At 31.8% G+C, this 13,189-nt stretch overlaps 1 protein-coding gene across 3 annotated transcripts in view; it reads right to left on the bottom strand.

Moving 5' to 3' along the window:
• The window catches only part of LOC118192022 (cell adhesion molecule Dscam1-like), a 1,213,535-nt gene that overhangs the window by 380,772 nt on the left and 819,574 nt on the right, over window positions 1-13,189 (bottom strand). For all 3 annotated transcript variants that reach the window (XM_085823265.1, XM_085823266.1, XM_085823267.1), the window contains exon 14: window positions 6,527-6,658. In XM_085823265.1, the coding sequence (XP_085679391.1) occupies window positions 6,527-6,658 (132 nt within the window). The remainder of the gene's footprint in view (window positions 1-6,526; window positions 6,659-13,189) is intronic.

Below are 13,189 nucleotides of genomic sequence, written 5' to 3'. Positions count from 1 at the left end.
AATAGATTTGTACTATTCGTATACGTAAAACAAATAAATCACATGGATATATGCATAAAGCATGATGTGAAATATAGACATTTCATTTGATTTACATATGACACAGTACAAAACATGCGTAGATTGTGTAGGCAAATCTACATTGCAATTTCTCACTTTTTGCAATAATCAGCTCAATATTACTTTCATTTCGCTGGCAAAACACTTATAAGTCTTAAAGTAGTGATGTAAAGATATTAAATTAAAATACCATGTCCCTCATGTGTCCATCCTATAGCGTCCCTAAAAGGATCTCATTTTAAATTTTCATCAAAATGTTTTAAATAAAATGTGGTATGAAATCCTTACTTTTAATGTGGTACTACAGTAATGCCTTGTGTTTAAAAGAAATTTTGATATTATATACGTATTTCAGTCGCATATTTCTCCTCCTCGACTGTTCTCCCCCAGTTTTTCAGCATATGAATTAGAACATTCTAATTTGTGGTAACAATGTAAATTGTGCGCACAAATAGGAAAGCATTTTATGTAAGCAAAATGAAAATTATTTAAATTGATTAAGTCTTTTGAGATACATAATGCAATATTAGTAGTGTGTTTTACGCTATATATATATTATATTTATCATTCAAGCCATCTTTTCAGAAATATTTCATACCTCTTATTCTTCCCTTCCCGTATTTCAAAAGGTAAAATTAGGTGAAAAAGAAACAAATACGCGTTAAATACGGTAATAATATTATACAGTAATTAGCAGCACTATCAGAATTAAATTAAAGAAACAGAGCTTACAATCTATTAATTACTAGTAATGTAGTGTAGACTAATAATTACTACTAATGTAGAGTAGCATATTTAATGCAAATGATATCATGTAACTATAAGCGCTAAGAGGTAGCCTGCACTTCATGATCATATTCATAAATAACAATCACAGAAATCCGTTCTGCTTGAGAAAACGTATTTCCACCTTGCACTGCACAAACAGTTTTAAAACTAAAAGCGTAAACTGAAACTACAATTACAAGTGATACATTATATTTAATAGCATAGGAGTGTCCTACAGAAGATATGAAAATGCAAAAACTACATTATTTATTGATTATAGAAAACTTAACCAAATTACTAAAACAGATTCCGAATCTATAACTAGAGTGTATGCAGTACTAGACAAACTAACAAATGCAAATGTGTTTTCTATATTAGGTCTAAGACAGCATCTGGTTGTTATCATATAAAGCTAAATGAAAAAGATACTGAAGAATTAGCATTTACATCCAATTTTGTCCTTTATATTTTCACCAGATTACCTTCTGACACATAGGAAAAATCTAACCGCATAATGCCGTCTGCGATCTTGACTAATCACCGTTTCGAATTTAAACAAAGGCTTCGACATTTATATAGCTCTTTACTAAAATGAGCACCTTAACTACATCGCTTGCCCTGCTAGCACATATCGTGCAAGTGCGGTACTGCCAGTGAAACAGGAAATTTTAAAAGTCCATTAGTTCATTTTCTGGTCTCAAGGCGCGTGAAGTTTTTCAGATTATTATTAAGCATTTCATGCTATTTGTTAAACCTAGTGCGATGTTCAGGTGTACAGTGTGATTTCTGCCTAAATTCGTTGTACAAGAATTGTGGCTTTATGTGGAAGTCCATACTGGAATGTCGATATTGAAAGTCCAAGTAAGTTGCATGAAAAGCAATTACATACTCCGAAAGCTCCGCGTGCTTTCATTATCTAGCATTATTCAGCCAAATGGCTTTCAGGAAGAAAAAGTAAACACCACAGCTGCTAATGCAGACTGCTACATACACATGTTCAGAACTTTTTTGATGACACATCTCCCTAGGTTTCCGAAAATAATTGTTTTTCCAAGGGTAGGGCCCCAAGGTTTTCCAAGGTTAAATTCATCGTGTGTCCATGGCTGCGTTAAGATAACACTTCTCGGACAGACTCATGTCTAAACATGGCGACATCTTGTGCACTGCAAGATTCGAAGATTTGTCCGCATGCCACGTTTTTCTTGGGGTACTTCTGAAGAGCAGGGTATGCATTGTTAGTAACCATAATAGAATTAAAAACGAATATCAGACCACAAATTGCAGGTATTCAATATGATCTGCTTCGTAAAGCAATGGAAAACTTTTTGTCAAGATTAGAAGAATGTTTACACAGAAATAGTTCTTACTTGAGTGACGTTATTTTTTAAAAAATAAAATGGCAATAAAATGGCATACCATAAAATGGCAGTTCAGATCTACAAAAAATATGATAATGAATATTTAATGAAAACTCTGGGTACTTAAAAAATTTCCCGCTTCACTGTGGAACACTACGTACAGAGCATAACACACTTTTAACTTAAATTTTGGAGTTCTTTGATCTATAAAAAAGTTCATTCTTTGCATGAAAATACTTTCATCTTTTTGTTCATTTAAAAAATAATAATATAGCCACTATTAAAAGTTAACTAAAGGAAAGATTTAAAGAAGCATTTATAAACGTTCTGATCTTTGAAATTCAAATAGCTCATACATGTAGTTTTATGTAATTTAGTGTAATAACGATTATCACTGCAATTTAAATTAACCATACGTTTTGAAGTAACTATCAATCTACTTAATTAAGGTCCTTCACAAACATGAAATGCAACGCATTTCATTTGATGTTATCCAAATAATGAGCTGAAAAAGAAAAAACAAATACTTCTTATTGGTGTAAGTCAAATGTTTAGCATAATGACCATCATAAGAGCAGTATACGTAAATGATTTATGGAGCTATTACTATGTCTTGTTAGCGAAAATTGTTCAAAAGGAAAGCACTATCGTTTTACCTTGTTCCTGTTAACATAAATCTTTTGACTTATGTTCCTTTAGCAGTTTGTAATGATTTCCTTTCTGCAGATGTAGGAATATACATTAAAATATACATAATAAATGAAAGCTATATGATATACAATTTATTTTTACAAAGAACCGTTTTCTATATTAATAAATGTAGTGAAACATACCCGAATTTTAAATGTATGAATATGAAATTAATGTTTCCGTTCATAATCAAATTTCTGCGCAGCTTATTACCACATATTGCAAATCAATACTGTTGTAGCATATTATGCAACAAATGTTACCTTTAATAAGTATTTACATTTCAAAACTTTGTAGAGACATTAGGTATTTTGAAAGCAGGGAATGAACAATGAGCAATGCCCTCGCCGGGAATCGAACCACGGACCTCTCGAATACGCGTCGAGCATGCTGACCACAAAACCACGAAGGCGTGCTAAGAAGGCGGGAGAAATACCTTACAACTTCAGAAGTCATCATGGTTATATACACTGGTTAAACATATTAAGAGAATTTCCATATTTGATCTACGATCTCCAGAACTACTGGACAGATTTTAATAAAATTTGGTATGAACATAGGCTGGTATAATACAAACAAAATAAAAATTCAACAGTTATAATAGACATACATGTTCGTACGTAACACTCATGGGAGTCTAAAGGTCTGAAACAGCTGTTGCAGAAGACACAAAAGAAATGGGTTAATAGGGAGTATGGTCCCCAATTGCAGCCATACAGGCCTCGCAGTGTGATGTCATACTGGAAATAAGGCAGTTTATCAGTACCTGTGGCAATTGGTTCCACTCATTCAGCAACGCTGTGATTAGCTCCTGGATGGTTCTCGGAGGGGGGGTTGCGAGATACAATTGCCCGCCCCAGAGCGTCTCATACATGCTTCATAGGATTAAAATCTGGAGACCTGGGTGGCCAATCCACCCTGCGAATATCCTCACTCTCTAGAAATTCGTCGATAAGAACAGTTCTATGTGGCCTCGCGTTATCGTCCTGTAAGCTGAACTCAGGGCCCACTGCACCCCGGAAAAGGCGAACATAGCGTTCCAAGACCTCATTCCTATACTTCATACCAGTCACAGAGCCTCTGTCAAAGACATGGAGAGGTATGCGGCCATCCAACATGATGCCTGCCAGACCATCACACCGCCACCGCCATAATTGTTGATTTCGTGGACATTGGACGGTTGGTAGCGGGTCCGTGGCTCTCTCCATATGAAAGTACGGCGAGAAACGGTTTTTAAGCTAAAACGGGACTCGTCATTAAACAGAACGGTCTACCACTGCTCCGTACTCCAATCACTACGTTACCTGCTCCATGCTAACCAGACTCTTCTCTCCGTAGACTTGAACGGGGTGCAAACAAGCGGTCTTCTAGCAAACAACCCTCTCTCATTCAGCCTTTGGAAACAGTCCCCCTTGTTACGTTGGGCGTTAAATTAAACTATCTGGACTTGCGATTGGCCCTCCTCTAGCCTTAAGATAATTTGCCATCTCATTTCATCATCTAAACATTGGTAGTTACTCATTTGTACTGTTCCGATATGAATTTAACCGGTTGCTGCAAGATAACACCAAGAAATTCGTCGAGGTGTGCTAGCGAACGCTATTCGTCCTACCCTCCACTCGCTTATAAAGCCTATTTTTCTGCTGTCTCCACCTACACATACGTGTACGCTTACGTATTTGCCGTACAAGATATGCATTTTTATCTAGAAGAAGTGTTTTATCTACATCAGTTCAGTTATTTTCATGCAATTCGAAAAAAATATGAAAATTCTCTTAATTTATTTCATCAGTGTAGTTTTAAATATTACCCGTAAGTGACTATCTAACAGTTCACTAACGTATAAAGATATCTTCAGTCATTAGTGTTTCTTTAAAACCTTTTGTTGTTTACATAAAATCACTTCTTTCTGAACTTCTTTTAACTTTTTTTTTTTTTTTTTTTTTTTTTTTTTTTTTTTTTTTTTTGAATGATTTTACGACTAACGCTCTTTAACCAATTTGAATGTACGGTTTCTATAAAGCTATAAGATATTCTGTCTCTCATTTCCCTCCTGCCTGCGTGGTGTAATTGGAAGCATATTCGATGCGTATTCAAGAGGTATAGAGTTCTAGTTCCGGAGAGGGCATAGCACAGTTCTTACATTTTCTGTTTCAAAAGGAACCCGATGACTGTACAATGTAGTTCCCGAACTAAAAGGGGGTGGATGATAATTCGTCACAGGCAGGATTTGGTGGGTGGGTTCCCTAAGCCCAGTCGCCCTTTAAAAGATGAAGTATATAAGGTATATTCTTCCTTCTTTCCGGATGGCGAAATTGTTGTATTTTTCCGCATAATCTAACATGAAAAGTTGAGAGAAAAGATGCTCTGCCTTAAAAATAAGAATACAGGGACAAATCAATTTAATATTGAGTGGAATCTTGCTAATTGGCGAGAAATCACCAAAAGTATCTGAATTTGGCTACAACCTGGAGACATTTTGGTCCTGGTATCACCATAATAGGTGTGGTAATTAAAAGCTGCAATTGATTTTAAATGCAACTATAACATTATCCAACCTTCATATGCCTTCCAGTAATTTTGAGAAGCAGAAAGTACTAGCAATTTCTCGGCGGCCGGTAGAAAAATATATGAGACCGACAAGAGCATCAGTTCCTCATTTTTTTATTTCAGCGTAAGTTCAGATTACTGAGATATTTCCGGGTTAGCTTCGCTCTTTAGGTGTGCTTTGCATTGCTTTGGGTTTAACATCTTCTAATAGTTTACTAGCATACTCAACGGAAGCGTATTCAGAAGGTGCAGCGTTTGAGTCCTGACGTGGGCATTGAACATTTTCCCCGTCTTCTGCTTCAAAATAACCTAATGATTCTACAATCGAATTTAGTTTTTTTTTTTTAACTGTCAAAAATCTGAGGTCTATCAGCAAGAATGTAAATACAAATATCAAATATGTCATTCCTCTGAAAACAAATCAACTTGCAGATTTATAAAGTAATGCTGAATATTTTCTCAATATAAACGAATATAACGTAAATTTCCCTTCTCTATTCTAAAATAGTAATCCCTCTCCGCACTGCGTCATTTCCAGACTATTCTATGTCATATGATTCTTGCGTTATTATGATGATGTAAATGGAACTAAAACTCAACCACCCGATAGTAATTTTAGAGCAATATTAACTATCCAATCAGAAAGCTTTGAGAACCAAAACTAACTCAGATTGACTTCACATTTAATCCTGAACATTACGCACTTTCTTTCTACGCTTTGCCTTAGCTGCACTTTTGTCTGTCTGCTGCTGCGTTCTTGCTACAAAGTTATAAAAAATGTAAGCCGTTCGGAACAATCACAGTTAATGTGCCGGCTTGTGTGTAATCGCAATATGTTGCTGAAAATAAAATTGAAGATTTAATCTACCTTCGCCTTCAATTTCCTATGGATCAACATTTCTACGCCATGAAAATTCCTGCTCCTGAATTTATTACATATATATCAGTGAATGTATAAATCAAAAGAAATCAATATTTAAGAATACATATTCCTTAATTTCCAGATTTAAAAAATGAGGGAGGAGTCTACACAATAGTAATTAAAATATTTTTTCATTGATTACTCCTTAAGAAAAAACATCAGAAAGTTTCCAAGTTACCTGTGTCTGGTCTGTAGCTGATGATGTAAGATGTAATCGGATTATTTCCGGGATGGCCAGGATTCCAAGAAAGGCTTATAGAGTTGCTTGTCACTTCTAATGGTTTTAAGTCCTGAGGTGGATCAGGAGGCTCTGTTCAAAGAAATAACAGTTAACTACATGTCACTTGCCTCGAGGATATCTAAAGTTAACAGCTTGGTTTAATTCATTACTTAAATATGAATATCACAAAGTAATCTTCAAGCATCACGTTTCTCAATTATGAGGTAACAAAATAAAGATAAATGTTTTATCACATCAGAGTTTTATTTAACTCAAGATTAAAATTTAATTTAATACATTGACACCCACTTGTTCAGTATAAAAAATTATTGCATTAAAATTTGCTTTATAAGATATAATATACTGACAATAATACTCCAATATTTTTAGAAAGTACGTATGAAACTAAGTATGTTTTATAGCAAGGTTTAGGATATCTTTAAACATTAAAGCGAAAGTGAAGTAGAAGCATTTTTTAGGTTTGAAAATTAAGATTTAATTTCCGTTATCGAGACAGACCAGACAAAAACGGAAATTTAAGCTTCTTAATCAGTTGAAAACTGACTGCAGACAACATACAGGTTGGGCCAAATAAAACCTGCCAATGTTAACATTGGTAATACAGAAATAACTTTTTTAGTTTTTAATTTAATTACTTTTTATTTCTGTAGGTTATAACTGAATTCATGGAAATTTATTATACATGGTGTAATGGAAAACGCGTTAAAAAGAGTCAATCTCTGTATCGAGAAAAATGGTGGACATTTGTCTGATGTCATATTTCATACATAATTTCCATCAAATATATCCATCAACAGGACATAGTAGAGCATTAGCTAGTTGCTTAAGGAAGATGGAATTAATTCACTTTTTTTGTCATGGTCGAAATAACTTTACAGGTAATAGCTGTAAGAAAATCACAGTGGTTGGAATTATGGATTTGCAGACAGAGGTAGCCGAATTAAACATAATTTTATTATTGGATAAAGAATTTCTGGAGATATAATATTAGTTTCACACGTGATTATGGATGCAATAAGCATTCGAGAATTTTGTACACGGAAATCTTGCCCAGTTGCTGAGCAGGATTAACACGACGCGCTCTGAGATATAAATACTCCCGCCACTATTTGCGCTCTCTCTTTAGCTGTCTACGTTTACTAACTAAACGTATCTTTCCTGGGCTGCTTCCATTCATTATTAGAAATGAAATATGTGACAATTAAAAAACCTGTGGGGGATCAGATTGCCCCCGTTATGATGTGTCATGATCTACGATATGTCTGAATAAAGTAATCAAATAATAAAATATGTAAGAATTACCAAGATTTATTGAAACTTCAAAAGTTACATTGAGTAAAATGCCACTAATATGTCTGCCATTTCCAGCTATCTACAAAGAAGCAACTTCCAGACATGAATGTTAGTGAATGGTTCTACTAAATTCTCTCTTCGGACCATTTAATTGTTCCATACATATATGTAGTTATGAAAGCAAACGCGTTTTTTTTAAAGTGCATATCATTATATTTTTATTGAATTTGTTTTATTTTATTGAAATTTCAAACTTATAAAAAAAATCTGAAAGCTTTCAGATTATACATTACGCCCAAACGAACGTTTTTTTAATGTTTTGTGTGTTACCCTTATATTTAATAAATATCATGTTATTTGAACTTAAACCATAAAATTCAGTTCAACAGCAATATCGCAAAATAAAATGAACATCTTTAGAATTTATCATACACAGTCTCGTGCGCTGGAGATAAAAATAACTTTTTTTTTTCGTACAGTGTTGCCCTTCCTCGCCTTGAAATCCTTTCTTAATCAAATATTCCTTCATGTCTGATAAAATATGAAACAGATAAAAAAACAAATTTCACATTAGGGCTATTTCCAGATGCCTATATTCGCTGGAAGATTATGCTATTCAAATTTTGATGACTCTTTGTATCGTTGTTTTATCACAATGTGAGAAACATACATACATTTATGTAAATTCTTCATTACTTAATTTCTTTAAATATAATACTGGGCTGTAATAGTTGGTGGCAACAGTTTGAAAAGTGAATCCACGCAAAATGCCAAAACGAAATTAATAACCCTTCTGGGCTAACGCACTTTGGGCTAAAAACAAATTTGAAAATTTGTTTTTAAAATTTGTTTTTGATTTTATTTAATTTTTGCCCATTTTTTTTACAAATTTGAAAATTTGTTTTCAAAATTTGTAAAACGAAATTTGAAAATTTGTTTTTACAAATTTGTAAGACAGCTAGTAATTATTATGTTACTTCAAGAAGAGTTACAAACTGATTGGCTTTTGTAAAGCAGATTATATTCCAAGTATAGTTGAAAACTACAGGCAATGCGTGGAAATCTATGATTTAACCAATATATTTATGACTCAGGACAAGCTTCTTTGCAAGATTTGTACAAAATGATATGTTTATCTGGGATATATTGATATAGTTACTTAGTACATGTATGTTAGATTAAATCAGAAGTATTCATGCGTGTTGACAATTCTTGGAGTAAAATATGTTTTAAAATAGTTTTATAAAGTATAAAAATATATTTGCTCTGCATTAAAATTTGAAGAATGGTATTGTGAGTATAAGACGAAATTGTTATTATGTTAATCTAGAATCTAGAAGAGCTCTGGAATATTTTGATTTTGGGAAATAAGTATTGAGGAGTAATAATCGCACCAAAACATTAAAAAATATAATGAGGGAATTATTTCCATCCGAATAACAAATATAAATAAAATTGCCGTCAATTAATAATTTCAATACATTTCGACAGGATTAAACAGCTCGCAAATGTAATAAAAAAAGATGGAAAATTTCAGTGTAAATTATTTTTTGAAACCGAAGTAACAGTTGTATGTATTCAGATACAATGATTTCGGAATTTATTATAATTTTGTGTATTTACAAAGTAAGAGATAAGGTAAATAATTTCCTCCGATTGTATTTATGTCTCTAGAGAAAACTCTAATTGAAAGAAAAAATGAGCTAATGTCAACAGTAGAAGTAAACAACAATTAAATTACTTGAAAGTAGACTTCCTGGAACGTAAGATCTTCCATAGACCTTTCAAAAATTAAAAATGTATGTGAATAATCGGTAAGAGCGTGGTTTTGAAATTCCTACTGTTAGCTCACACTCTCCCTATATTTTTTAAAAATTTTCAATCGTTAATAAAATACTTTTTATTTAACCAGTCAAGTTCAAATGCATATTTTTACCTTGCAGTGGATGACACTTCATGTTAATACAGTTTTTCTTAAAAAATTTAAATTTAAATTTTTTTTGTATTTTTAAATTTTTTTTTCATATTTTTAAAATGTTTCTTTGTTGACCTAAGTGGGAATTGACTTTAAATTTTTTTATTTAATTAATTATTAATTAATTCATTTTAAATCGTTAATAAAATAATTTTTACTCATTTCCTCAACTTCAAATACAGTTTTTTAAACTTGTAGTGGATTACACCTTGATGTTAATACCGTTTTTTACATATCAAAATTTTTTTTAAATTTTCATTTGATTCTGATTAGAATGAAAAGAAAGATAAAATATTTAATTTAATAGAATAATTAAATAGAGAGTTTTAAATAGAGTATTCTATTAGATTAAATAGAGTATTCTATAGTACTATACTATTGTGGAGAAAGTGAAATCGAAATATATTTTTTGTCTATTTATTTGCAGCGGTCCTACAGTGGTTGCAGGCCTAAAGTCAAATCACTCGGTTAAACTTGGTTATGATAATTAGCGGTGGTTATGCAGTTTATATAAAGAGAAATTATCCGCGTTGTTTATTATACAATATAATAGTGCTATATGGTATGATAGGTAAACTCCTTATCCTCATTTCGCAATTTCTTCGACTAAAATACTCGTTTAGAATTTCTAGGCTTAGTTAGAGTCATATAAATATATGAGGATGGGACCTTACATGATATTTAGGATGAATATGTCAAGCACATATTTACCTTATTCATCAAAAGTATTTTAACAGTGTCTGTTAAGAACTGTTTAAGTTGCAGTTTAACACAGAAAATCAAATTATTTCATATATAAAAATACATGCTATTGCATTTAAAATTTCTTACATGAATTTGAAAGTTAACATGTAAAAATTCAAAAAAATAATTCACAATCTAACTTAAGTTAAACAGCTTTAATAATATAAATCTGATATATTTTCACATACACAACATAAAGTTTTATCTTTCTATAATGTTCTACAAATAAAGGTAAAAGAACCACGAAAAATTTGTTAATGCATGCTATATATTCTCCCTCCTTCATAAAAAAGAAGTATAATAGAAAATATTATTTAATTTCTTTTTGTTGTTAACATTTTAAAGACAAATTCATGTAATCAATATTCAAAGGTTATAAAAGCGGTGAAAAATACTAAAACGAAAGGCAGAAAAATTAATTTCTTGTTTACATCCATTTTATTTGTTTTAAACAATTGCTTCCCAAACCATTTTGAAAGAAAAGTTGTGGCCCTAATTTCAAAGCCGTCTAATCTCATATAATTTAACTTTTTTTTTTTTGTTAAATATCCATGAAGATAACAAAAATTCCTAATTATTGGAGATGAAACATTACGTAGCATTTAGGAAGAACATTTCAACAAAGATAGGCATCAGATTTGGAACCATACACTTAAAACATACTTTTTTTCCTGCTTAACAGCACAAATCCTATTAATAAATCACTGTTTTCCTAACTGAAATAAAAATGGAAATGCATTCCTAAAATACCCTGAACAAGTTTAGAAAAAATTATTGCCCCTTTTCAGTTAGCTTGTTCCCCATCGATTCACGCCACCCGACTTGGTATCTTCCATTTTTAATTAGAAAGACAGCATCGCTACTTCTGCATAGATAACATCAAAGACCGTAACACTTCGGGCAGAAATAATTAGTTTCTCCGACCATTCAGCCAATGAAAATAAAAATTAAAGCCTCTGTGTCTTTCGCTAGTGTGGTTTGCAAAAGATAACGAATGGAGGACTTTTAAACTCGTTGCCAAGCGAATCTCTCAAACTAAGAAAAGAATGTCTTATCTTCTACCTTTGTTCTGTAAGTAGTGACTTTAGTCTCGGATGTAAGACAAGAATTCGGTTAAATCTCATCTAATATGTAAATGTTTTGTTCTATATTTACACCACCTCCGAATATTTTAATATTGGAGCGAAGCTATAATAATTAACTAATAATTAATTTCAACAATGTTTTTGTTCTTCTCTTAAGAAAACTCATTTTTAATGCTTTAAAAGAGAAATATTACAGATTTTGAATTATTTAGGGATTTTGATTTAGTACTCAAGGGATTGTGGAAATGCTTAAGCAATGCTTAGCATAATATTTAAATTTCAGTCAAAAGAATTGCTAAAAAAAGGAAGTGTGCACAAAAATAGAAGTTTCTTAAGAGTTTTAATGAAATATGCTAATTGTTTTATTTAATAATAATAACAAAAATCTGAAGGCTTTCAGATTTTATATTACGCCCAAAGGGGCGTTTCGTGTGTTACCTTAATTTATTCAATATTATGTTCTTCTAACTTAAACCATAAAATTCAATTCAACAGCAATATCACACAAAAAGAGAAACATAGTGCAAAAAAAATCCGTGCATGAAGATGCACACATAGTTAACGTTAATGGAACGCTTTGAAATCGTTGAGTTTGTTAATAAAAAATTCGTTAACGTTTTATAAAATTTGAAATACATAATAAAATAAATTCCAACTTTGGGCTTCCAGATGCCTATATTTGAGTGGAGGATTGCGTTATTCAGAATTGGACGTCTCTAGGTACCGCTGTTTTGTACAGTGCGAGAAACATACATACATTCATGCAGATTATTCATTATTTAATTTCTTTAAATAATCTTCAGAGCTCTAATATTTGGTGGCAACAATTTGACAAATGAATCAATGCAAAATACCAAAACGAAATTTACAGCCTTTCTGGCCAAACTGTCTCTTTGAGGTGATTATAAAGCCGAAATATTAATTAAATCTATTAGATTGCATTTAGTTTATATTCTATATTTACAAAAAATGTCTGGGTTTTAAAATTATGCTTTTGTGAATCAGGACTTGCGAAATTAAAACAATATTTATTGCAGGTCTGAATACCTTATTACGTCAGTATGTCGGAAATTACAACTTGAGTTTTATTGCAATATTAGTATTTCCTTGTAAGCCTAACTTCATCAATTTCATCAAATATGTATTTAAAAAAGTCGCATTTCAAAAATATATTTCTTTATTATAACAATATTTATCTTTTCTTTATTTCGGGTCTTTTTTTAATTTCATTATTTTAAGGTGTCGAAACTGAAAGAAAGTTCATAGAGTTTAAAAGGAAAATGGTAAACAAACTTATCTTCCGCGGAAATATAAAGTGAACCATCAGGTTAAACAAGTTATATTTCGCCGAAATGATACTGACACTTTGAATTGAAGCATAAGAGTTTTTTAATGTTTGGGAATCTCCTTTAAACTATAAAAATACTGCTTTTCATTATTTTTTTGAATAAGTTAAGAAAAATAAACACGTAATATTAATAGTTTCTGTTAACGAAAGCAGGA

This window comes from Stegodyphus dumicola, chromosome 9 (genome assembly GCF_044657685.1).
Source record: "Stegodyphus dumicola isolate Sdum_Otavi_A_Nest chromosome 9, ASM4465768v1".
NCBI lineage: Eukaryota > Metazoa > Arthropoda > Arachnida > Araneae > Eresidae > Stegodyphus > Stegodyphus dumicola.
This window is presented reverse-complemented; position numbering and strand designations above follow the sequence as displayed.